The sequence below is a fragment of the Hemiscyllium ocellatum genome, chromosome X (assembly GCF_020745735.1).
Source record: "Hemiscyllium ocellatum isolate sHemOce1 chromosome X, sHemOce1.pat.X.cur, whole genome shotgun sequence".
Taxonomy (NCBI): Eukaryota; Metazoa; Chordata; class Chondrichthyes; order Orectolobiformes; family Hemiscylliidae; genus Hemiscyllium; species Hemiscyllium ocellatum.
This window is the reverse complement of record NC_083453.1, coordinates 6,816,452-6,842,884: the sequence shown is the minus strand read 5'-3', so window position 1 is coordinate 6,842,884 and position 26,433 is coordinate 6,816,452. Positions and strand designations below refer to the sequence as shown.

General features: G+C 43.0%; 1 protein-coding gene across 4 annotated transcripts in view; it reads right to left on the bottom strand.

The window, feature by feature from the left end:
* LOC132805854 (vitamin D3 receptor B-like) overlaps positions 1–26,433 on the bottom strand; it is a 299,773-nt gene that overhangs the window by 21,497 nt on the left and 251,843 nt on the right. For all 4 annotated transcript variants that reach the window (XM_060821168.1, XM_060821171.1, XM_060821170.1 and 1 more), the window contains exons 7-8: positions 18,740–18,891; positions 6,606–6,722 (exon numbers count right to left, since the gene is read on the bottom strand). In XM_060821168.1, coding sequence (XP_060677151.1) covers positions 6,606–6,722; positions 18,740–18,891 — 269 coding nt within the window. The remainder of the gene's footprint in view (positions 1–6,605; positions 6,723–18,739; positions 18,892–26,433) is intronic.

Below are 26,433 nucleotides of genomic sequence, written 5' to 3'. Positions count from 1 at the left end.
AAGATTGTATTCCAGCTCATCTAAGTTTTCATTCACAACAAGTTCCCTTTCCTTGGTGAAAACCGAAGCAAAAAATTCATTTCGGGCTTCCCCTATCTGCTCAGACTCCACGCACAAGTTCCCTACGCTATCCCTGATCAGCCCTACCTTCTCTCTGATCATTCTCTTATTCCTCACGTATGAGTAAAATGCCTTTGGGTTCTCCCTAATCCTTCTTGTCAAGCCTCTTTCATGTCCCCTCCTGGCTCTCCTCAGTCCATTTCTGAGCTCCTCTATGGCAAGCCTGTAATCCTCTAAAGCAGTGCTAGATCCTTGCTTCCTCCACCTTACATAAGCTGCCGTCTTCCGTTTGATGAGAAGTTCCTTTGTTCTTGTCATCCAAGGTTCCTTAATCTTACCCTTTCCTACCTATCTCAGAGGAACAAATTTGTGCATTACTTGCAACAACTGCTCCTTAAACAGTCTCCACATGTCTGCTGTTCCTTTCTGTGGAACAATTGCTCCCAGTCTGTACTTCCCAACTTCTGTCTAATAGCATCATAATTTCTTTTTCCCCAATTAAATATCTTCCCTTGGTAACTGCTCCTTTCCCTCTCCAAGGCTATGGTAAATGTGAGGCAGTTGTGATCACTGTCACCAAAGTGTTCTCCCACCGCGAGATCTGACACCTGGCCGAGCACCAAATCCAAAATGGTCTCTCCCCTCATCGGCCTGTCTACATACTGAGTAAGGAAACCCTCCTGAACATACCTGACAAAAATGGCTCCTTCCAAACCATCTGCACTAAGGAGGTTCCAGTCGATATTGGGAAAGTTGAAATCACCCATAACCACAACCCTGCTACTTCTGCATTTTTCCAGAAGCTGCCCGCCTATGAGTTCTTATGGTTCCAGTTAGATACCCCAAATTATTAGGTTGCTGGGTGAGGACAGATGAACTGGCTCCCTGAATTCATTCACTTATCCCATCTTGTTTGATAGCAGCAGGTTATCTAAAAAGGATCCCCTTCCTTATGGATAATTTTCTCCAAGACAAATGAACTTAAGTTTTAAAAGGAACTAATTTAAACAGTCTTTCTTGAGTTAAAGAAGAGTGAGTTCATTAGTCACTAAATGCAAAAATGTAATCGTACATTTGGATGAGAAATGAGAAGTGAATCGAAAAGCTTAAAAATATATGGATCAGTCTCTGGTTTAATTTTGGTGGAACATTCAGGTTGTTGCATTGGGTACTACCAGTAGTGTTTCTTGGTTTTGCAAGTTAGCTGAAATTCTTTAGTTCCGTTTAGCCTCAACAGTGGCTGGTTCCCAGCACTGCGTGCTAGTTATTATGCCATTTGTCCTGCAGTGCAAGGAAAACTGTGACTTTCCCAGCCCATTACTTGACACTAACACATCGGTCCACCAACACACAGACCAAGGGGCGCAGTTGTTTTTTAACCTGTTTTATTTCTGGAAGGACAAAACAAAAAAAAAAATTGACTTGTGTCCACAATTTGAAATATAAACACTAGGAGATGTTTTTATTAAGCAAAGACAGGCTCTTGATGCTATAAGCATTTGAAGAGGCAGATGCGATCGCGGTTTAATATTTTATCCAATCATAACAGAGCACCTCTGACAATACAACACTCGATTTTCAGCACAGATTCAAATGCTACAATCAGGAAAAGACCGAACAAAGTCAGGGTGAGCTTACTGTTGTGTGGGATCTTCCAGTATGGATCACTGGATAACAGCAGCAACTGGAATCCCGGCTGGCATTAATTCTCACCTACTTGGGTTCAGAAAATTCAAGTAAAAAATGATGCTGGAGATCACAGCTGAAAATGTGTTGCTGGTCAAAGCACAGCAGGCCAGGCAGCATCTCAGGAATAGAGAATTCGACGTTTCGAAAATTCAATACAGACAAGGGATCAACACAAATGGTCTGGATGAATCACTGAGCCATCAAGAGGATCATCACTGCTTTCCACAGAATTCTCACATTTTGCATTTGAAGCAGTATTTTTGTTTTGTTTAGCTATTAGAGTCATTGAGATGTACAGCACGGAAACAGACCCTTTGGTCCAACTCATCCATGCTGACCAGATATCCCGACCCAATCTAGTCCCGTTTACCAGCACTTGGACCATATCCCTCGAAAACCCTCCTATAAATATACCCCTCCAGATGCCTTTTAAATGTTGTAATTGTACCAGCCTCCACCACTTCCTCTGGCAGCTCATTCCGGACACGCACCACCCTCTGTGTGAAAAAGTTGCCTCTTAGGTCTCTTCTAAGTCTTTCCCCTCTCACCTTAAATCTATGCCCTCTAGTTCTGGACTCCCCCACCCCAGGGAAAAGACCTTGTCTATTTATCCTATCCATGCCCCTCATGATTTTATAAACCTCTATAAGGTCACCCCTCAGCCTCCAACACTCCAGGGAAAATAGCCCCAGCCTATTCATTGTCTCCCATTAGCTCAAATCCTCCAACCCTGGCAACATCCTTGTAAATGTTTTCTGAATTCTTTCAAGTTCAACAACATCCTTCCTATAGCAGGGAGACCAGAATTGCACGCAATATTCCAACAGTGGCCTAACTAATGTCCTGTACAGCCGCAACATGACCTCCCAACTCCTGTACTCAACACTCTGACCAATAAAGGAAAGCATACCAAACGCCACCTTCACTATCCTATCTACCTGAGACACTACTTTCAAGAAACTATGAACCTGCACTCCAAGGTCTCTCTGTTCAGCAACACTCCACAGGACCTTACCATTAAATGTATAAGTCCTGCCCTGATTTGCTTTTTTAAAATGCAGGACTTCACACTTCTGTAAATTAAACTCCATCTGCCACACCTCAGTCCGTTGGCCCATCCGATCAAGATCCCATTTAATCTGAAGTAACCTTCTTCGCTGTCCACTACACCTCCAATTTTGGTGTCACCTGCAAACTTACTATCTATACCTCTTATGTTCACATCCAAATCATTTATATCAATGACAAAACGTAGTGGACCCAGCATCGAATCTTGTGGCACACCCACTGGAAACAGGCCTCCAGTCTGAAAAGCAACCCTCCACCATCTTTGAGCCAGTTCTGTACCCAAATGGCTAGTTCTTCCCGTGATCTAACCTTGCTAACCAGTCTACCATGAGGAACCTTGTTGAACATCTTACTGAAGTCCACATAGATCACATCTACCACTCTGCCCTCATCAATCCTCTTTGTTACTTCAAAAAACTCTATCAACTTAGTAAGACACAATTTCCGACGCAGAAAGCCATGTTGACTATCCCTAATCAGTCCTTGCCTTTCCAAATACATGTACATCCTGTCCCTCTGGATTCCCTCCAACAACCTGCCCATCACTGATGTTAGGCTTATGGGTCTATAGTTCCCTGGCTTGTCTTTACCGCCCTTCTTAAACAGTGGCACCACTTTTGCCAATCTCCAGTCTTCCAGCACCTCACCTGGGACTACCGATGATACAAATATCTTAGCAAGAGGCCCAGCAATCACTTCCCTAGCTTCCCACAGAAGGGGTACACCTGGTCAGGTTCCAGGGAGTTATCCACCTTTAGGGTTTTAAGACATCCAGCACCTGCTCCTCTGTAATATGGACATTTTTCAAGATGTGGTGATTTATTTCCCCATGTTCTCTATCTTCCATATCCTTCTTCACAGTAAACATTGATGCAAAATACTCATTTAGGATCTCACCCACCTCCTGCGGTTCCACACATAGGTGGCCTTGATAATCTTTCAGAGGCCCTATTCTCTCCCTAGTTACCTTTTTACTGTTAGTAACTCTATTTGCCAAAGCTATCTCATGTCCCCTTTTTGCCCTTCTAATTTCCCTCTTAAGTATACTCCTACTGCCTTTATACTCTTACACGGATTCACTCGATCTCTGCTGTCTGTACCTGACATATGCCTCCTTCTATTCTTGACCGAAACTTCAATTTCTCTAGCCATCCAGCATTCCCTACACCTACCAGCCTTGTCCTTCACCCTAGTATACTGTCTCTGGACTCCTGTTATCTCATTTTTGAAGGCTTCCCATTTTCTAGACATCCACTCCCAATCAACTTTTGAAAGTTGTTGCTTAATACCATTAAAGTTAGCCTTCCTCCAATTTAGAACTTTAATTTCTTTATCCAGTCTATCCTTTTCCATCACCATTTTAAATCTAATAGAATTATGGTCGCTGGCTCCAAAGTGCTCCCCCACTGATACCTCAGTCACCTGCCCTGCCTTATTTCCTAAGAGTAGGTCAAGTTTTACACTTCATTCCCGATGAAGGGCTTTTGCCCAAAACGTCGATTCTCCTGCTCCTCGGATACTGCCTGACCTGCTGTGCTTTTCCGACTCTGATCTCCAACATCTGCAGTCCTCACTTTCTCCAAGTTTTGCACCTTCTCCAGTAGGTGCATCCACATACTGAATCAGAAAATTTTCTTGTACACATTTAACAAATTCCTCTCCGTCCATGCCCTTAACAGTATGCAGTCCCAGTCTATGTTTGGAAAGTTAAAATCCTGGACAATAACCACCCTATCATTCTTACAGATAACTGAGATCTCCTTACAAATTTGTTTCTCAATTTCCCGCTATCGGTAGGGGGGGTCTGTAGTACAATCCCAATACGGTTCTCAGTTCCACCCTGGACGTATTCCCAGGAATATCCTACCTAAGTTCAGCTGTAATGTCATCCCTAACTGAAAAATGTCACTCCCCCTCCTCTCTTGCCCTCGCTTTCTGTGCTTCCTAAAGCATCTATACCCCAGAACATTAAGCTGCCAGTCCTGTCCATCTCTGAGCCATGTCCCTGTAACAGCTATGATATCCCAGTCCCATGTTCCCAGTCCCATGTTCCCAACCATGCCCTGAGTTCATCTCCCTTACCTGTTCGGCCTCTTGCATTGAAATAAGTGCCGGTTAATTTATCAGTCCTACCTCATTCTCTGCTTTGTTCCTGCCTGCCCTGACTGTTTGACTTGCTCCTTTTCCCAATTGTATCAGCCTCAGACTGATCTCTTTCCTCACTATCTCCCAGGGTTCCACACCACCTTACTAATCCAAAAACCCCTGAAAGGCTCCCCATCAATATATTAGTCCCCTTCCAATTCAGGTGCAATCCACCCTTCTTACCGTGGTTCCACTCCAGATGAGATTCCAATGATCCAAAAATGTGAACCCTTCTCCCCTGCACCAGCTCCTCAGCCACGCATTCATCTGCTCTATCCTCTTATTCCTATCCTCACTAGCTCATGGCACGTGCAATAATTTAGATATTACTACCCTCAAGGACCTCTTTTTTAAAAATTCCTGCCCACTTCTGATATTCTCTCCTCAGAATCTTGTCCTTTTGTTCTTCCTATGTTGTCAGTTCCAATGTGTACAACAACCTCCTACTGGCCCCTCTCCCCTTTGAGAATATTCTGCACTCTCTCTGAGACATCCTTGATCCTGGCACCAGGGAGGTAACACACCATTCTAGTTTTTCACTGTCAACCGCAGAAATGTCTGTCTGTGCCTCTGACTAGACAGTCCTCAATCACAGTTGACCGCTTGGAACCTGATGTACCCCTCGTTATATTACAGCCTGCCTCGGTACCAGAAACCTGGCTGTTAGTGTTGCATTACCCTGGGAGAACATCACCCCCTATCTTTTCCAAACCAGCATACTTGTTTGAGATGGGGATAGCCACAGGAGACTCCTGAACTACCTGCCTCTCTCCCCAATCTTTCCTGGAGGTAATCTGACAATATCTGCGGTTTCTCTCCCTTTGTGTAACTGCCATCCATCACACCCCCAGCTCCTGTAAATTCCTCACTGCCTCTAACTGTTGCTTCATCAATCCATGCAATCCGATGGGATTCACAACCAAACACACTTCCTGCAGACATAATCATTGGTAACATGGAAACCGTCCCTAATCTCCTACATCTAACAGGAAGAGCACATCATTCTACTAAAGGCCATCTTTGCACCTTAACAATCTACAGACCCAGAAAATAGCAGTCTTACTGCTCTAAAAAACACTGCTCCAGGCTAACTCAGTACCCTATGTTTTTATATTTTTGAAGTTTAATCAAGAGACAGATCTCAATAAAAATATATAATCAGAAAAGAGCCCACCTACTTACTAATGCAGAGTTACAAAATAAAACTGTAAGGTTACACTTTAAAACTAACCACTTAGTCACTCCCCCACACAGGTTTCTCCAAGGTCAGGCATGAATTTTGCTATTTATTTTACTTTGATGAACTCTGACGCCCAGAGATACTTGAAATCAAACAGCAGAGATAGTCAGTTGTGCAGATTCACTGCCGGGTCAGCCAGAAGTGCAGGTTTATCTCTCAGTTTGATTCACTGACCATGTGGTCACTATCTTTGTCTCTCTTCCTCCTTTTTAAAGTACCGTTGTTTTGATCTTTTATTCCCCCAAATTCCAAAACACTGCAGCAGCTTATAACACAGTAATTACTGCTCCCGGAATTCGAGGAGATCAGCTCCAACACTGAAAATACCTCAAAAAAGGAGCAGCTCTTACAGCCACAACGTCTTCCCGTCCTCCATCCTTTGAAGCTGTGCTGTTGCACTTACCTGATGAAAGGATGCAGATAGCCATGAGAAGAACATGTTCTGCTTCGTGTAAATTCAGATTTTTCAAGCCGACCTGAAATTTTATCAGTGGTTCAAGCAACTCCAGAGAATGGCCAGCTAAAAAAGGGCACAGAGGAAAGTGAAAATCGTTCTGGAGATGCATTTAAATATTCTTTTCTTTTAAATGAAAGAGTAAAAACCCAAATGGTCAGGAAATCAGAAAATCAATGTTACAAATAAACCATCAATTAGCACCTTTTCTTGCCCTCATTTCTAAAACAAAATCTAGGTTGACGGGCTGAAATAACCCTATAAATAAATAAGTAATGTCAAAAGTAGTGGCAATTGGTAGGTGCCTGAACAGCAAACTTTGGCTTGATAGCTTCATGTGCTGGAGATGTTTCCGACATGGCATCATGTTGGTAATGCGTTTACCTTTTGCACCTGGCAGCTCTTGTCTCTCTTCAGTGCTCATAAGGAATAGACTCGCAACTTTCTCTCAGTGGTTGGCTAGTTTGTTTCAGTGTGTGGACCCTTTAAATTCTTTGACAGATTTTACATGGCTATGTACAAGTGGCTATTTAAGGAGGATGACCAATACACAGTCTGCGAACTGCAGCAAGCGGCTTAGGGAAGAAACAATACCGCCAAGCCCTGGAAAACCAGACTCATTAAATTAATACGACTCTCAATCTGAGGAATAGCGGCTTATTTAAACACAATAAATCACTGACCCTCCACTCTGGAGGAAGCTATGAGGACAGCATATTTAAAATCAGAAGTGGTGTGGTCATAGTGGCTTAGAACATAGAACAATACAGCACAGAGCAGGCCCTTCGTCTCTCAATGTTGCACCAACCCGTGAACTAATCTAAGCCCATCCCCCTACACTATCCCTTCATTATCCATATGCTTATCCAAGGACTGTTTAAATCTCCCTAATATGGCTGAGTTAACTGCCCTACATTGGCAGGTAGGGTATTCCACACCCTTACCACTCTGAGTAAAGAACCTGCCCCTTACATCTGTCTTAAATCTATCACCACTCAATTTGCAGCTATACCACCTCGTACAAACTGACAGCATCATTCTAGGAAAAAGACTGTCTACCCTATCTAATCCTCTGATCACCTTGTATGTCTGTATCAAATCACCTCTTAGCTTTCTTCTTTCCAATGAGAATAGACCTAAGTGTCTCAGCCTTTCCTCATAAGACCTTCCCTCCAGACCAGGCAACATCCTGGTAAATCTCCTCTGCACCCTTTCCAATCCTTCCTATAATGGGGCGACCAGAACTGTACACAATATTCCAAGTGCAGCCACACTAGAGTTTTGTATAGTTGCAGCATGACATTATGGCTCCAGAACTCAATCCCTCTACCAATAAAACATAACAGACTGTATGCTTTCTTAATGGTACTATCCACCTGGGTGGCAACTTTCAGGGATCTATGTACATGGACTTCAAAATCCCTCTGCACATCCACACTACCAAGAATCTTTCCACCGACCCAGTACTCTGCCTTCCTGTTATTCTTCCCAAAGTGAGTCACCTCATATTTATCTGCATTGAACTCCATTTGCCACCACTCCAACACCTCCTCCCTAGCTTCCCAGAGAATCCTGGGATAAATCCCATCTGGCCCAGGGGACTTGTCTACTTTCACTCCTTCTAGAATTGATAGCACCTCTTCGTTACTAACCTTGATCGTTTCTAGTCTAATATCTTATACCTCATTCTTCTCCTCTACAATACTCTCCTTTTCCTGAGTGAAAACCGATGAGAAATATTCGTTTAGCATCTCTCCGATCTCCACAGGGTCCACACACAACTTCCCACTTCTGTCTTTGACTGACCCTATTCCTACCCTAGTCATCCTTTTATTCCTCACAGACCTGTAGAAAGCTTTAGGGTTCTCTTTTATTCTACCTGCTAAAGAGTGCTCATGTCCTCTCTTTGCTCTTCTTAACTGTCTCTTTAAATCCTTCCCAGCTGATCTGTAACTCTCCATCGCCTCATCTGAAACATCGCGTTTCATCATCACATAAGCCTCCTTCTTCTGCTTAACAAGAGATGCAGTTTCTGTAGTAAACCACGGTTCCCTTACCTTATCACTCCCTCCCTTCCTGATGGGGTCATACCTATCAAGGTTGAACTCATTTGTTCAATTTGACCTCTTCCCTGACCACCACCCTCAATTATTGGTGAGACAGGGGAACGTTTAAAACGATCACCTTCCTTCCGCTCTCCCAACAACTATCAAATCCCAAAGAACTAGGCATTCCCATAAACAACAGATCAGATCTCAGCTCTGCAGTCCTGCCACATCCAATTGTGAATGGTTCTGCTTCCTGCTGGGAGGTTCTATGCACACCGATTAGCATGGCCATGCATTGGCTTCAGCAAGCCACTGCCGCACACAGACCTTGGAGATCCATGAAAAAAAAATTAGAGGGATCACTGGTTGTGGGCAGCTTAAAAACACTAACGGGAGAATAAGGCTCCACAAATACCCCCATCCTCAATGATTGGAGCCTCCAGCACATCAGTGCAAAACATAAGGCTGAAGCATTCACAGCAATCTTCAGCCAGAAGTGCTGAGTGAGTGATCTACCCCAGCCTCCTCCAGCAGTCCCCAGCATCACAGATACCAGTCTTCAGCAATTCACTCTACATTATATTAAGGAACTATTGGAGGCACCAGATACTGCAAAGACTATGATCCCTGACAATATTCTGGCAATATTATTGAAGGCTTGTGCGCCAGAACTAGCTGCACCTCTCGCCAAACTGGTCCAGTACAGCCCCAGCACTGGCATACACCAGACAATGTAAAAAGTTGCCCAGTGTGTCCTGGATATAAAAATCTGGACAAGTCCGATACGGTAAATAATGGAGAGATTAGATTACAGGAGGGTATAGATGGGTTGCATAGATAGGCACATTGGTGGCAAATGGAATTTAATCCAAAAAAAAGTGAGGTGATGCACTTATGTAGGACAAAAAAGCAAGGGAATACATGTTGATCAGTTCTGAGGAAGGGTCACTGGACCCAAAACATTAACTCCACAGATGCTGCCAAACTTGTTGAGCGTTTCCAGCAATTTCTGGTTTTGTTTCAGATTTCCAGCATCCCTAGTTCTTTCCGTGTTCATTGAGCGTCAGAGAGACCTTGGTGTGCACGTTCACTGGCCCCTTAAGGTATTAGGACAGATGGATAAACTGGTTAAAAGGCATATGGTATACTTGCCTTTATTAGCCAGGGCATAGACTTTAAGAGCAGTGAGGTGATGCTGGAACTATATGAAACTTTGGTTCAGCTACAGCTAGAGTATTGTGTATTGACCTGGAATCCACATTATAGGAGGGATGTGATAGCACTGGAGAGGGGGCAGAGGAGATTAACCTGGGGCTGGAGAGTTTCAGATATGGAGAGAGTTTGAACAGAATGAGGTTGTTTTCCTTAGAGCAGAGGAAATCGAGGGAAAAAATGATTGAGATGTATAAAATTAAGAAGGGCATTGATAAGATAGACAGGATGAAATGTTTTCCATTGATGATTAGTCAAGGGGCATAGATTTAAGGAAAGAGACAGAAGGTTCAGAGTAGATGTGAGGAAAATCTTTTTCACCCTGAGGTGCTTTAGCTGCTTCATCAATGATCTTCCCTCCATCACAAGGTCAGAAGTGGAGTTTTTCGCCGATGATTGCACAATGTTCAGCACCACTCGTGACTCCTCAGATACTAAAGCAGTCCATATCCAAATGCAGCAAGATATGAACAACAGTCAGAATGACTAATGGCAAGTGATAAGTAAAATTCACATTACATGCTTTGGACAATAACCATCTTCAACAAGACATCTTTGACATTCAATGGCATTTCCATTGCTGAATCTCCTACAATCAACATCCTGGGGTTCGTATTGACCAAAAGTTGAACTGGGCTATCCATATAAATACTGTGGCTATAACAGCAGGTCAGAGATTAGGAATCCTGTAGTGATGAACTCACCACCTGACTCCCCAAAGCCTGTCCGCAACCTACAAGCATAAGTCAGGAATGTGATGGAATATTCCCCACTTGCCTGAATGAGTGCAGCTCCAAAAACACACAAGGAGCTCATCATCATCCAGGACAAAGCAGTCCACTTGATTAGCACCGCAACCATTGCCTTCAATATTCACTCCCTCTACCATCGACACAATAACAGCAGTGTGTACCACCTACAAGATGCACTGCAGCAACTCATCAAGGTTCCTTCAAGAGCACTTTCCAAACCCATGATCTAAAGCATCTAAAGTACAGCAGATGCATGTAAACACTCACAAGCATCATGCCATCATGACATGGAACTATATCAATGTCCCTTCACTGTCACAAAGTGAACATCTTGGAACTCCCTCCCTAATAGCACTGAGAGCGTGTCTGCACCTGTATAATTGAAGCGTAACCTCCTTACATTTGTATTCAATTCCCCTTGTGATAGATGGTGACACTGCATTCACTTTCCTAATTACTTGATGATACCCAGAACCCTCTGCACCCAGTTAGAAATGCTCCTTTTTTCATTCTTCCTGGCAAAATGGACAATTTCACATTTTACCATGTTACACTATTTATCACATCGGTACCCACTTATTAACCTAGCTATATCCTTTAGCCATTATATCCTCTTCACAACTTACTTTCTTACTTATCTCTATCTTGTCAGAAATTTGGCAACTATACCTTCGATCCCTTCATCTAAGTCATTTGTATAAACCGTTGAGGTCCCATGACTCCAACTGGCACCTCGCCCACAAAGCGGTCCCACTGAATTCCCCCTGTCCGTCATGTGTTAGCCAAATGTCTGCAACCGGGGAAAGAAACTCCAGACTGACAGTCCCAGTCCAGTGCACACAGAGATGCAGGTGAATTCTGGGATATCTGCTGAGTGGTGAGTTGTTCTAAGAACGGCACATGGTAAGACAGGGTGGAAATTGGATGTGAGAGATACTATGGGGGTAGGGTAGGGAATTCATGTGGCAGGTTGGGTCAGATAGGGCGAGAGAACCCTCTATGCCTTGCAGTGACAAACCCTTCAAAAAACCTAATGCAACCAAGACCTACCGAAATAAAATGGAAGATTTATCCCATTCTTTTGGTTTCCTTTCTATCGTGCTGACACCATGATTAACTAACACAGTCACGTTTTCCTATTTTCTGGTCATTCCTAAACGTCCTGTGCTCTTCAAGATTCAGATCCGAATCCATGTCATTCTGCAGTCATATCTCTGTAATGGCTACCGGATAGTCCTTATTTTTATTTGCACCCTCAATTTATCTGCTTTGTTTTGAGTGCTACTTGCATTCAGATACAGACCGTTTAGCTTTATCTTTTCACTTGCTTCATAAGTTCTTGTCTGATCATTGATTGACTCTTAGATTCACATTCTCTATCCCTTCCTGTCACGGCTGATTTATCATCTCATGTACTAATACCTCTCCTTTAACTCTACTCTTTGATTTACCACATCTTCCCAAATTTGATCCCTTGCCACGACTATTCACTTTAAAATCCTCCCTATATCCTTAGTTCTGCAATTGGCAAGAACACTGGCCACAACACAGTTCAATTGTTGACCATCCCATTGATACAGATCCCACTTTCCCCAATACTAGTGCCAGGGCTTCATGAATGAGAACCAAGTTCTCCTACACCATTCTTTCTAATCTCTGTCATCTGATTTGCCCTGTGTCAGTTAGTAAGTGGCTCAGGTAATAAATAATGCAGAGATTATGACCCTTGAGGTTCTGCTTCTTAATTTAGCACCTAGTTACTCATACCAACTATGCAGAACCTCTTGTTTGTCCTGCTTATGCCACTAGTATGTACATGGATCATGACAACTGGATCCTCCTCACCCCCACTCCAATTTTCTTCTGAGTCCTCAGCAGATGTTCTGAACCATGCCACCGGGCAGGCACGGTGGCACAGTGGTTAGCACTGCTGCCTCACAGCGCCTGTAGACCCGGGTTCAATTCCCGACTCAGGCGACTGACTGTGTGGAGTTTGCACGTTCTCCCCGTGTCTGCGTGGGTTTCCTCCGGGTGCTCCGGTTTCCTCCCACAGTCCAAAGATGTGCGGGTCAGGTAAATTGGCCAAGCTAAATTGCCCGTAGTGTTAGGTAAGGGGTAAATGTAGGGGTATGGGTGGGTTGCGCTTCGGCGGGTCGGTGTGGACTTGTTGGGCCGAAGGGCCTGTTTCCACACTGTAAGTCTAATCTAATAACAGCGTCACTCTAGTCTGCATAACTCTGGCACTCTATCGTAAGTCACATTAAGTTGGCTAGTTTTATATGCTCCTAACACACAAGGCCTAGCTGACTCACTTAATGAGGATCCAGTTCAGCTGGTTCTTAGTTAAGCTGCTCTTTCACTGGAAGCCTTGAAAAAATCTTGCTGAAGGCTGACAACTGTTGAATTTAAAGTGTAAATGTCAGTTTAATGTCAACTGTAAACTATAAATCAAATTAAATTTATACAAAATAAGGGAAGACCCATCATATCCACACCAAATTCCCATTGTCCTGGCTTCTCCTCTCAACGCTGCGAGTCTTCCTTTTTACGAATAATCGCCTAATTCCCTTTTGAAAGCCTCAAATTAACCAGCCTCCACCACTCTCAGGCAGCACATTAGCCAAATGATAAAGATATTCTGAACATCTCTTGATAGATTTCTCACTCATTTTTTTTGATTAAGGTTTAGTCAAACATTTCAACTAACCTTCCCATATTTAGGGGACAGAGAGAAATATGCAGCTGGTGAGTTTGTTTTATTTTTGGAGTGGTAATTTAGTAGGTCTGATCTCTGGAGAGCCCATGCCCTGATTCTTGGATAACCACATATGCAGGAAATGTTGTCAGCCGTGGAAACATGAACTCCAGGTTTCAGAATGTTAGCAGCAACTGATGTCACTGCGGTGCATCTGCAAGATTAAGAAGTTTGTGCACAGGATGCTTCTAGATGTGGTCAGCCTAAGCTTGAGGGATTGCAGGAATGGGTGCACGAGGTTGTCAAGAAGAAATTAGCATGTAGTACAGGAGTTCCCTGAGTGCATCCTACTCTTCAACCATTATTCAATTCTGAATACTGGTGAGTGTGATGGTTTGGCTGTGCAGTATAGCCAGGGCCAAGTCCGTGAGAGCACAGGTAACTCAAAATTAAAGAGTGGCTACACTGGGGAACGTTGCTGCTCATTGTCATAAAGATCTATAGGACAGAAAGAGGCCCTTTGGCCCATCAGGACTACCCCTAACTATTCTGAGCCCATTTTCCAGCTTTCGGATCAAAAGTGGTATCAATGGGGATACAAAGTTGGCTGAGTGTCAGGAAACTGTAGTAGTGAATGTTTGCTCTTCAGACTAGAGGAAGGTTTATGAGTTGAGTTCCTCAGATCAGGGTAAGGATTCCTTCTATTCTTGATATATAATAATGACCTTGACCTTAGTGTACAGGGGACAGATTGCAGATGACAGTGGTTAGCACTGTTGCCTCACAACACCAGGGATCCAGCTTTGATTCCAGCCTGGGGGGACTGTCTATGGAGTTTGCATGTTCTTCACGTGTCTGTGTGGCTTTCCACTGGGTGCTCCAGTTTCCTCCCATTGTCCAAAGATGTGCAGTCTAGGTGGATTAGTTATGGTAAGTACAAGGTTATGGGGATAGGCAGGGTCAATGCAGACTGGAGAGACCAAATGGCCTCTACCTGCACTGTAGGGTTTCTTTGATTCTATGATACCAAACTTGGAACTTGAATCCTTTTGGTGTAACTTCAAAAGGATAAGTGGCAGGTGACATTTAATAGAGAAGTATGAAATGAATTATTCAATTGGTAAGATGAATACAGAGGAGTCTGGACAGAGTAGATTGGGTGAAGGAGTGCAGGCACAGACTGGGAATGGTTCCCATTCATAGAATTGAGAACTGGGGGCGTAGGTTTAAGGTGACTGCTTAAAAAGGCAATGACACATGAGGAAAAACCTTCACACAGCAAGTGGTTATGGCCTGGAAATGCTCTGAGTGAGTATGTTGCAGATATATTCAATTTAGACTTTGGAAAGGGAATTGGATCATCATCTAAAAAGGGAAAATTTGCAGGGCTACAGGGAAAAGACAGAAGTGTGGCACTAGGTGAACTGCTCCTTTAATATGGTCCACATAGGCACAATGTCCTCTTTCAATGCTATAATGATTCCATGCTGACATGTCCCTTCACCCCTCAACCTCAAGCAGGAACTGCTCATCTTGCAAAGTCTGTCTCTGTCTGGGACAATACTTCTGAAACAATCAAGCCATACTAGTCAGTACCTAGTGCAGAGCATGATATTCAAATGAAGCATTAATATTACCCCAAGGGGGAAATTGGAAGGATTCCTGTTCAATTTCTGGTCATTGGTAACTCCCAGGATGTTGATAGTGGGGAATTCATTGATGGTAATTGCATTGAATGCCAAGGCAAGATGGTTGGAGATGTTGTTGGATCTCTTCTTGGAGATGGTCATTTGTGTCACGTGTGTACTGCAAGTGTTACTTGCCTCTAATCAGCCCAAATCTGGATCTTGTTTAGGTTTTCCTGCATACGGATAAATACAACTTACGAAACAGAGGAGTCACAAATGGTGCTGCACATTGGACATTCAACAATGAACATCTCCAACCCTGACTTTATGAGCAAGGGAAGGTCCCGAATGAAGAAACTAAAGAAGGTTATCCCTCGAACATTATTCTGAGGAACTCTTGCAGTGATGTCTCAAGACTAAAACTGTTAACCTTCAATAATCACACCAGTTTCCTTTGTGCCAGGTATGACTCCAACCAGCAGAGAGCAGAAGGTGATCTGTTGGTTGTGGGATCACTTATCTCTGTCTATCATTTGCTGCTCATCCTGTTTAGCATGCAAGTAATCCTGTGTTGTAGCTTCACCAGGGTGAAACTTCATTTTTCGGTATTTTTGGCAGTATTCTGGCATGCCATCCTGCACTCCCCATTGAACCAAGGGTGACCCCCTGGCTTGATGACAATGGTAAAGTGGGGGCTGTGAGGTTGCAGATTGTGGTTTAATACAATTCTGTTACTGCTGACAATCCACTGCACCTTAAAAATGCAAATAGAGATGCCTGATCTTGTCTGAAGTGGTAATACCACACAGCACAATTGAGGTTATTCTCAATATAAAGACGGGACATCATCTCCACAATAACTGTACAGTGGACAAATGCGTCTTGAAGGGGTAGATAGAGGATGAGCTAAGTTTTCCCCTCTCATTGGTTCCCTTAGCATCCAATGGACATTCAGTCTAGCAGCTGGATCTTGTAGGTTTCAGCCCTGTAGGTTCAAGTATTGGTATTACCACCGAGCCACTCTCGGTGATGGATATTGAAGTCTCCCACCCAGAATACATTCTGTTGTAAGAGATCACATATTTTATATTTTTAAAACAATAATGGAAATGGAAGTTAGACTGCTAGAACTGCAATACAAGGAGAGTTTTGCAACTTGAAAATCAAGTGTTGCATATTACTGAACTGTGCTTTGTTGCTTTTCACAAGTAGCAAGAGGGAGAATTTGAGACAAGGTGGCACTGAGAACATTCAAGTTAAGGAAATTCTAACCGGCAACAGCTGTCTGATTGGTTGAGCTGTAAAAGGCTAAAATGCTGTAAATGCCAAGAGCAGCAGAGAATGGAAAACCATCCAGAGTCTTCAGATAGAGAGCGTCCATCTCTCCCTCTCTCTCCATGTGGAGAAAAGAGAGAAAAGCCATGAAAGTTTAAAATAAAAAAGTCATACAAGGAAGTTCACCTGATGTTGAATCGAAGAACAACAGTCAGCCTATAGAATCATTGAATCTCTGCAATGTGGAAACAGGCCATTCAGCCCAACAAGTCCACACTGACCCTCCGAAGAGTATTCCACCCAGACCCATTCCCTATACTCTACATTTCCTCTGACTAATGCATCAAATCTACACATCCCTGAACGCTATGGGGTAATTGAGCATGGCCAATTCACCCTAACCTGCACATCTTTAGACTGTGGGAGGAAACCAGAGCACCCGGAGGAAACCCATGCAGACATGGGGAGAATGTGCAAACTCCACACAGACAGTCGCCAGAGGCTGGAATCGAACCCAGGCCCTTTGCTCTGTGAGGCAGCAGTGCTATCCATTTAGCTACCATGCTGCCCCTAAAATGTGATGTCAGAGTCTGATTTACCGAAATTTCTTCCATGTTACTTGGAAAGATTAGTGTAATCTGTTTTTGATTCACAAACAGCACAGAAGATTTCAGTAAAATCCTCAATACAGTAGTGCCCCCGCCCATATCCGCGGGTGATATGTTCCAAGGCCTACCACGGATGGCCAAAACCATGGATAGTAGTGAACCCTATCATTTAAATGAGAAACTTACCTCCCCAACAGCCCCCTGGAATTATTTCTGGAACGCTCCATGCAATATTTTTGGGCTGCGATAACTGCGGATAACTGAAACCGCAGAATCCGAATCCGCGGATACGGGGGTTCTACTGTATTAACATTACTTCCGCGCTGGTTGATGTTAATGAACATGCAAAGACCGACTCAGTATGGCTGGACTTTTCAGAAAACTGCATTCTTCCTGTATAAGCAGCCTTATAATGAATCCAAGATAAACTATAAAGGTCTAATATTACTTTTAGGAGACAAACATTGATGGCATGATTACAAATATCAGTGACCAAGAATTTGCTATTGCATTTTGCACAATTTTTGAAGTTTTTAGCAGACATGCTGATCCACCTATAGTGGCGTTCACTTTGGCGGCAATGTATTCCATGGTTCGAAGAGGAAGATTGTACCATAAAACTCACACGTGTGCAGCTGGAGCAAAATTTACAGAGTGCAAAAATTTCACTTTTGCATTGCCATTTTTATCTTTACACTAGTATGTTTGTGCCATTTACATTTGTCCTCAGTGATGCAATCAGAGCCTTGTTCTTTGATGATAGATTTATGATCTTGTTACAGGTAATGGAGGGCACCATCCCCACTCAAAACACAGGAATGGTCACTGGTATTACATGAAAGGTACAAAATTGTGATAGGGCTAATCAGACCGGACACAAGGATAATGTTACTCATGGCTGCGCATCTGAAACAAAGGGTCATGTTCTTAGGATAGACCATTTAGGACAGGGATGAGTAGAAATTTCTTCACTTAGAGGGTCGTGCACCTGTTGAATTCTCCACCACATAAGGATGAGGTGGCCAAGCTACTAAATACTGCTAAGAAAGAAAGAGTTGGACTTGAAGACACTAAAGATGTAAAGGGGTACAGCAAGTGCATAGCATTAGGATCGTGGATCAGCCAGAGCAGACCTCCAGTTTCTGTGTTCTCAATTTCTACTGAACCTGCACAGGTCTGATTGTCTCTGCTGCACCTCCAGGACACACTCATGAAGAAAGGTCTCCCAGGGTTCCACCCCTTTGCATTGCACAAGAATTTCTTTGGAATTTGGTGGGGCAGAGAAGAGTGATGGCAGGAGGTTGTGGTCACAATTAGATTTAAGTCAGATTCAACCACACAAAAAAATGGTGGTTGGGGTTGTGGTAGGAGAAAAGATAAGCACTCTCTCTGATTTAATACAAGTGCAGAAGGATTGTGGCTAAAGAGTTTTGCAGCCAGCAGCCATGAGAACTTGGAATCCATATTCCTAACTTTTGTCCTGATATAGGACAAATAAGTTTTATTGCCTGGTCCCAACTGGCTCCTGGGAAATCAAAAATAACAGAAAAAGCACAACAAGCCAGATCAAGTGAACAGAATAGTTGAATTTCTGTTTGATTTATCTACCTACTTCTGGAAAAGATTGGAAACTTTAAAATTTTGACAATGGAAAGTTAAACACTAGTCACTTACATTTTTTTGTTCGGGAGATGTGAAATAGCACAATAATGTGGACCCTCTGCCTTAACACAATGTAGGGGACCATGGGTGGCACTGCGTCAACAAGATCACTGGCAGGACTCAGCATGTAGTTTTCCCCAAATCCATGAAGCTGAATGGTAGGTGTGGATGTGAATATGGCTTTGTTTCTTTTTGCTGCTTACCTTTGGTGATGTCATTTATATCATATTTGAACTCATCATTTCCACATTTCCAGGACATATCCTCCACTGAGAAGGACTCGTTTGATCGTAGCATAATAATTTCAATTGCACTTGACTTCAGAAGGGCAATTTGGTCATCCGCAAGCAACTCCCTGCAGATTGAAGAAGTTCTCTCCTTAGTAAATATTTCTGCATCAGCATTTTTGTTGTAAATTAGTTTTATTATTTACCCACTGATGGGTATAATGTCTCCATTATTAGGTCTACATTTTTGCCCTTTAGGGTGGGTGACGATTCTATTCCCTTTGTCAACGTTTTCCTTGACTAGATGGCTCCTATTTGATTTTTTGTCCTCTCCACCTGACCCCTTTTAGAGAAATTATGTGGTCTCTAACTGGCATAGCCCAGGGCTGAAATAGTGCAGCGTGGCAAGTGGAGGGGTGGCATTCAAACCTAAAACATTCTCCACATTTTAGGTTACTGTTCTAATGAGCAGCATTACCACAAAGTTGGCATCTCTTTTTTCATCCCATTCCATTCTGCAACAATGATTTGCTAATCAGAAGAATAAGTAGGCTGTATAAAAATAACAAGCGTAATGCACATATAAAGATGAAATAAGCATGTGGTGTGGCATGGAGCCATACAGCCCAGCAAGTTTCATGTCAGTTCCTGTGTTGAGTTCACTCGTTTTAGCTGGGGGAGCAGTTGGGGTGCTAAAATCATTCACCATGGAGTAGGCAGGAGAAAACAATTCGCCTTGACTTCCACTGACAAAAAGTGTGGGAATAGTTGGGAGGACATAATTAGACTTGGCCATGACATTCCAGTCAATTACTTTTGTGTTGCCATCTAAGGTCAAACATGCGAAGAGCTGAAGGGTTGCAAATAGCAGCAGAACTGTACCCCAGCAAAAGTCATGGCCCTCAACAGCAAGTAAACTGAAACAAAAAATACTGTTTGCTCAATTTTACAGTATCCATGAGGAGCAATCAGTGCTCAAACCATTTCAATTATGGAAGAGAAGGGAAAAGGAGAGCTCAAAGTGGACAGGATAAAAATAAGTAGATTTTTTTTCTCTTTTGACTATTCATTCAGTCTTCACAACTTATAATGGAAGTCAGTTTTTGCAAATACAAGTAAAATATGAGTTTTGAGTTAGTTTTCCTGTAATATCACTTATGCAGCAAATAACAGTCAATTCTTGCGCTCATTTAATCGCACATGATGCAGTGTGCCAAGTAGAATTCTAAAAGATCAAGCAAGTTATAATCATTTGCAAAATAGAGGTTGTTAATAGCGTCCAGTGTTCTACATTGTTCTACTTTTCCTGAGAGTAAACAGCAAGGAATCATTTCACTGAAAAGTCAAACAATCAGGTCTCTCTACTGTATTTTGACAACACCAAAGCTTCACAACAGAGAGAGGATTTGGTTCACATTGATCACATTGGAGATCAGTTACTGATAAATTCCCCACACTTTCATGTACTGGCCAGCACCTAGTGAGAAATGAGGAGTCAGGTGCCACACTATTCCATGTCAGGCTCATACTGCATCCAAAGACACACCCCAATAAGAGGAGAGGCAAACAGGAGTTTGGAGCTATGATCTATGAATTGGTTTAAATGATAAGATTTCAAGTAGACCTTTGAAAGCGGTGTGGTTGGGTGCTTAGGTAACGATCATATTCTGAAGGCACTGCTAATGCATAGCAGAATGGGAAGAATGGAAGATCTAAACTGGGACATATAGGTGCAGGAATTTGCAGAGATAGGACTGGGAATAGGTGCAATGATCAAACGTGTTGAAGGCTGTGGAGAAGATGGAAAAAAATAAGGAAGGATAATGCACTGAGTTTGTTTCCACTGAGGATGTTATTGGTTACTTTGCCCAGTTGTATAGTGAGTGTGGAACTGAGACTAATCTGCAGGAATTATAAAAGAAGCAACATAACACGTGAGCATGGAACAAGCTTATAATATTTGAGGGCCTTAAATAGGAAAGAGGTAAGGTTTGGGCAGTAGTTGGAGATGGTGGAAGAGTGAAGCTGGGATTTTAAAGGTGGGTTTAATGCATTTGGAAAGAGAGTCTTCTACAACATCAATCTTGTACATGGCCAGGTAACTCAGTGACAAAGGGCTGGATTAGTCAGGAGTCAAGGGGCAGGAGCTGAATGTCATGGAGAAGATGGGAAGCCAAACGATAGTGGAAACTACAGCAGTTTTAAAAGGGAGAAGAACAGACAAAGGAAGCACATGGTGAGGACAGTGCAGGAGAGAGAGAGAGAAAACCTGCACAGTTACTGCCTTTGTTGTTTTTGAATTCATGTGTCGCTGGACATCGGAGTGCATCTTGGAAAATTAACAAACAGTGAATTTCACAACTAATCTTGGAGGAACCAGTTTGGGCAAAGTTCACAATACAGAATCAGATAAGTTAATTGTTGTTTTAAGTCTGTCCAAGAGAAAGGCTGTATTAGTGAGTACAGTGGGTTCTTTCTTGATTATATGTTTTTGGAGATAAGTCTCTTGATTAAACTGGAAATATAAGCCATAGCTATTAATTTAACCTGGTGCAGTGTTTTGTAGAGGAATAAGACGGTGTTATTTTATGGGTCTGTAGATTGTGAAGGAGCAAAAATGGCCTTTGCAGTGAGATGTACTTCTTGTCAGATTTGGGAGTTTAAAGAGAGTTTAAGGGTTACTGCGGATTATATCTGTCATAAATGCTGTTGGATGCGAATCTTATCAGATCGAGTAGATCGGTTGGAGAGAGAGACAGAAGCGATGAGGAATTTGCAACAGCAACAGTATGTGATGGATGGCAGTTATAGGAAGGGGGGAAAGTCTCAGATACAGTCATATACATGGGTTAACTCCAGGAAGGGTAAGAGAGGTAGGCAGCTAGTGCAGGAGTCTTTTGTGGATATATCCATTTCAAACAGGTATGCTGTTTCGGAAAATGTAGGGGGTGATAGATTCTTGGGGGAACGTAGCACAAACAGCCAAGTTTCTGGTATTGAGACTGGCTCTAATGCAACGAGGGGTACGTCGGGTTCCAAGGGATCAATTGTGTTAGGGGATTCTGTAGTCTGAGGTACAAACAGACATTTCTGTGGCCAGCAGAGAAAAAGCAGAATGGTGTCTTGTTTCCCTGGTGCCAGGATCAAGGATGCCTCAGAAACGGCGCAGAATGTTCTCATGGGGGAGAGGAGCCAGCAAAAAGTCATTGTCCACACTGGAACCAACGATATAGGAAGGGAAAAGGTTGCAATTCTGAAGGGAGATTATAGAGAGTTAGGCAGGAATTTAGAAAGGAGGTCCTCAAGGGTAGTAATATCTGGATTACTCCCAGTGCTACAAGCTAGTGAGGGCAGGAATAGGAGGATACAGCAGATGAATGCATGGCTGAGGAGCTGGTGTATGGGAGAAGGATTCACATATTTGGATCACTGGAATCTCTTTTGGGGTACAAGTGACCGGTACAAGAAGGACGGATTGCACCGAAATGGGAAGGGGGCTAATATACTGACATGGAAATTTGCTAGAGCTGCTCAGGAGGATTTAAACTAGTAAGGTGGCACCTAGGGAGATACTGAGGAATGAGATCAATCTAAGACTGGTACAGTTGAAAACAGAAGTGAATCAAACAGTCAGGGCAGGCAGAGACATGGTAGGATGAATAAATTAAACTGCATTTATTTCAATGCAAGGGGCCTAACAGGGAAGGCAGATGAACTCAGGGCATGGTTAGGAACATGGGACTGGCATATCATAGCAATTACAGAAACATGGCTCAGGGATGGGCAGGACTGGCAGCTTAATGTTCCAGGATACAAATGCTACAGAAAGCACAGAAAGGGAGGCAAGAGAGGAGGGGGAGTGGCATTTTTGATAAGGGATAGCATTACAGCTGTGCTAAGGGAGGATATTCCCGGAAATACACACAGAAAAGTTATTGGGTGGAACTGAGAAGTAAGAAAGGGATGATTACCTTATTAGGATTGTATTATAGACCCCCTAATAGTCAGAGGGAAATTGAGAAACAAACTTGTAAGGAGATCTCAGCTATCTGGAAGAATAATAGGGTGGTTATGGTTGGGGATTTTAACTTTCCAAACATCGACTGGGACTGCCATAGTATTAAAGGTTTAGATGGAGAGGAATTTGTTAAGTATGTACAAGACAATTTTCTGATTCAGTATGTGAATGTACCTACTAGAGAAGGTGCAAAATTTGACCTACTCTTGGGAAATAAGGCAGGGCAGGTGACTGAGGTGTCAGTGGGGGAGCACTTTGGGACCAGCGACCATAATTCGATTCGTTTTAAAATAGTGATGGAAAAGGATAGACCAGATCTTTTTGAAAGGCAGATGTTCACAGGTAATGGGAAGCCTTCAGAAATGAGATAACGAGAATCCAGAGAAAGTATATTCCTGTCAGGGTGAAAGGGAAGGCTGGTAGGTATAGAAAATGCTGGATAACTAAAGAAATTGAGGGTTTGGTTAAGAAAAAGAAGGAAGCATTTGTCAGGTATAGACAGGATAGATCGAGTGAATCCTTAGAAGAGTATAAAGGCAGTAGAAGTATACTTAAGAGGGAAATCAGGAGGGCAAAAACGGGACATGAGATAACTTTGGCAAATAGAATTAAGGAGAATCCAAAGGGTTTTTACAGATATATTAAGGACAAAAGGGTAACTAGGGAGAGAATAGGGCCCCTCAAAGATCAGCAAGGCGGCCTTTGTGTGGAGCCACAGAAAATGGGGGAGATACTAAATGAATATTTTGCATCAGTATTTACTGTGGAAAAGGATATGGAAGGTATAGACTGTAGGGAAATAGATGGTGACATCATGCAAAATGTCCAGATTACAGAGGAGGAAGTGCTGGATGTCTTGAAACGGTTAAAGGTGGATACATCCCCAGGACCTGTTCAGGTGTACCCGAGAACTCTGTGGGAAGCTAGAGAAGTGATTGCTGGGCCTCTTGCTGAGATATTTGTATCATCGATAGTCACAGGTGAGGTGCCGGAAGACTGGAGGTTGGCTAACATAGTGCCACTGTTTAAGAAGGGTGGTAAAGACAAGCCAGGGAACTATAGACCGGTGAGCCTGACCTTGGTGGTGGGCAAGTTGTTGGAGGGAATCCTGAGGGACAGGATGTACATGATTTGGGATAGTCAACATGGATTTGTGTGTGGGAAATCATGTCTCACAAACTTGATTGAGTTTAAGGAAGTAACAAAGAAGATTGATGAGGGCAGTGCAGAAGATGTGATCCATATGGACTTCAGTAAGGCGTTCGACAAGGTTCCCCATGGGAGACTGGTTAGCAAGGTTAGATTGCGTGGAATACAGGGAGAACTAGCCATTTGGATACAGAACTGGCTCAAAGGTAGAAGACAGAGGGTGGTGGTGGAGGGTTGTTTTTCAGACTGGAGGCCTGTGACCAGTGGAGTGCCACAAGGATTGGTGCTGGGTCCTCTACTTTTTGTCATTTACATAAATGATTTGGATGCGAGCATAAGAGGTACAGTTAGTAAGTTTGCAGATGACACCAAAATTGAAGGTGTAGTGGACAGCGAAGAGGGTCACCTCAGATTACAACATGATCTGGACCAAATGGGCCAATGGGCTGAAAAGTGGCAGATGGAGTTTAATTCAGATAAATGCAAGGGGCTGCATTTTGGGAAAGCAAATCTTAGCAGGACTTATACACTTAATTGTAAGGTCCTAGGGAGTGTTGCTAAACAAAGACACCTTGGAGTGCAGGTTCATAGCTCCTTGAAAGTGGAGTCGCAGGTAGATAGGATAGTGAAGAAGGCGTTTGGTATGCTTTCCTTTATTGGACAGGAGCTCGGAGGTCACGTTGCGGCTTTACAGGACATTGGTTAGGCCACTGTTGGAATATTGCGTGCAATTCTGATGTCCTTCCTATCGGAAAGATGTTATGAAACTTGAAAGGGTTCAGAAAAGATTTACAAGGATGCTGCCAGGGTTGGAGAGTTTGAGCTATCAACTGAACGGCTGGGGCTGTTTTCCCTGGAGCTTCGGAGGCTGAGGGGTGACCTTATAGAGGTTTACAAAATTATGAGGGGCATGGATAGGATAAATAGACAAAGTCCTTTCCCTGGGATCGGGGAGTCTAAAACTAGAGGGCATAGGTTTAGGGTGAGAGGGGAAAGATATCAAAGAGACTTAAGGGGCAACTTTTTCACGCAGAGGGTGATACTTGTATGGAATGAGCTGCCAGAGGATGTGGTGGAGGCTGGTACAATTACAACATTTAAGAGGCATTTGGATGGGTATATGGATAGGAAAGGTTTGGAGGGATATGGGCCGGGTGCTGGCAGGTGGGACTAGATTGGATTGGGATATCTGGTCAGCATGGACAGGTTGGACCGAAGGGTCTGTTTCCATGCTGTGCGTCTCGATGACTCTACAGGTTCAAGGCAGAGGAGGGGAAGATCTTGAAGTCAAAAGAAATCAATGAACTCTTCACAGTTGATATTAATGATGGGGGTGGGGGGGTGGGGAATCAGAACCAGAATCAGAATACAGGTTGTTAATAACGAAAAGGTCCAGGATGATTCCAAAGAGTAAGATAATCAGTAGAGAGGAGAGCTTCACCTCAGTGGCTAGGTTGGAGTTGAACTACATCTCAGAGATGGAATAAATAAATAATTGCAACACCTTATGACTTTCTCAAGTGCTTCACTACAAATGAAGTTGCAATGGTAGCAGGCAATTTGCGCAAAAGTAAGTCACAAAAATCGTAAATGAGACAAATTACAATGGTGCTAGAAACACTGCTTTTTCGGAGATCAATACTTGGATATTGGAACACAGTAAAGTTATAAACTTTGCCCATGATGTCAAATTGGAAAAGTGGCAAATGGCCCCTGAGTAATGTAACAAAGGATCAGACTAAATTGCATGCTCATGTGATGAGTGGGCCTGAGACCCATAACCTTGTGACTAAAGGCAAGAGTGCCAACTGGCTCAGCTGAACTGGCATTTAAGAAAAGAAATGTGAAAAGAGTGTGCACTGATCTTATGTGCCATTAAATCAACTTTCCCTGACAACTCACTGGCTATTCTTTGTATTCAAAGAAGAACAGACTTCCAAAATAGTACTTTTTATGATCACTGATGTGTCAAAGCTCTTTGGAAGAAGAGAATAGAATCCCTACAGGATCCTACACTTGATGAAGTACATCTGCAGTGCAATCACTGTTGTAGTAAGGAAATACAAAAGTCAATTTGCGCACAGCAAACTTTCATACACAATAGAGTAGGGTAATGTTTAGATATTCCAATTTTTGTGATGTTGATTCAGGGATAAATACTAGCCAAGGTACTCCCCATTCTCCTTCAAGATATTGTCAATATATCTTTTACAACTACACGCAGGCAGAGAGGACCTCAGTTTATATCTAAAAAAGATGGCACCTCAGCAGTGCTCACTCAATACTGCATTGGAGTGTCAGTCTTAAGCCTTGCTTTGTCTCAGTTGTATTAAAGACTGTTGGGTTGCCTCCCCTTCACGTATTCACCCACCCACACCCATGGCCATGGCCCAAAAATGTGAATAACAGCTTTCAAACATTTCACACGCTTCTTCGTCTTGTGCAAATAAACACAACATAAACCAATCACATGAAGAATAACTTATTATGACTACTTAAAATA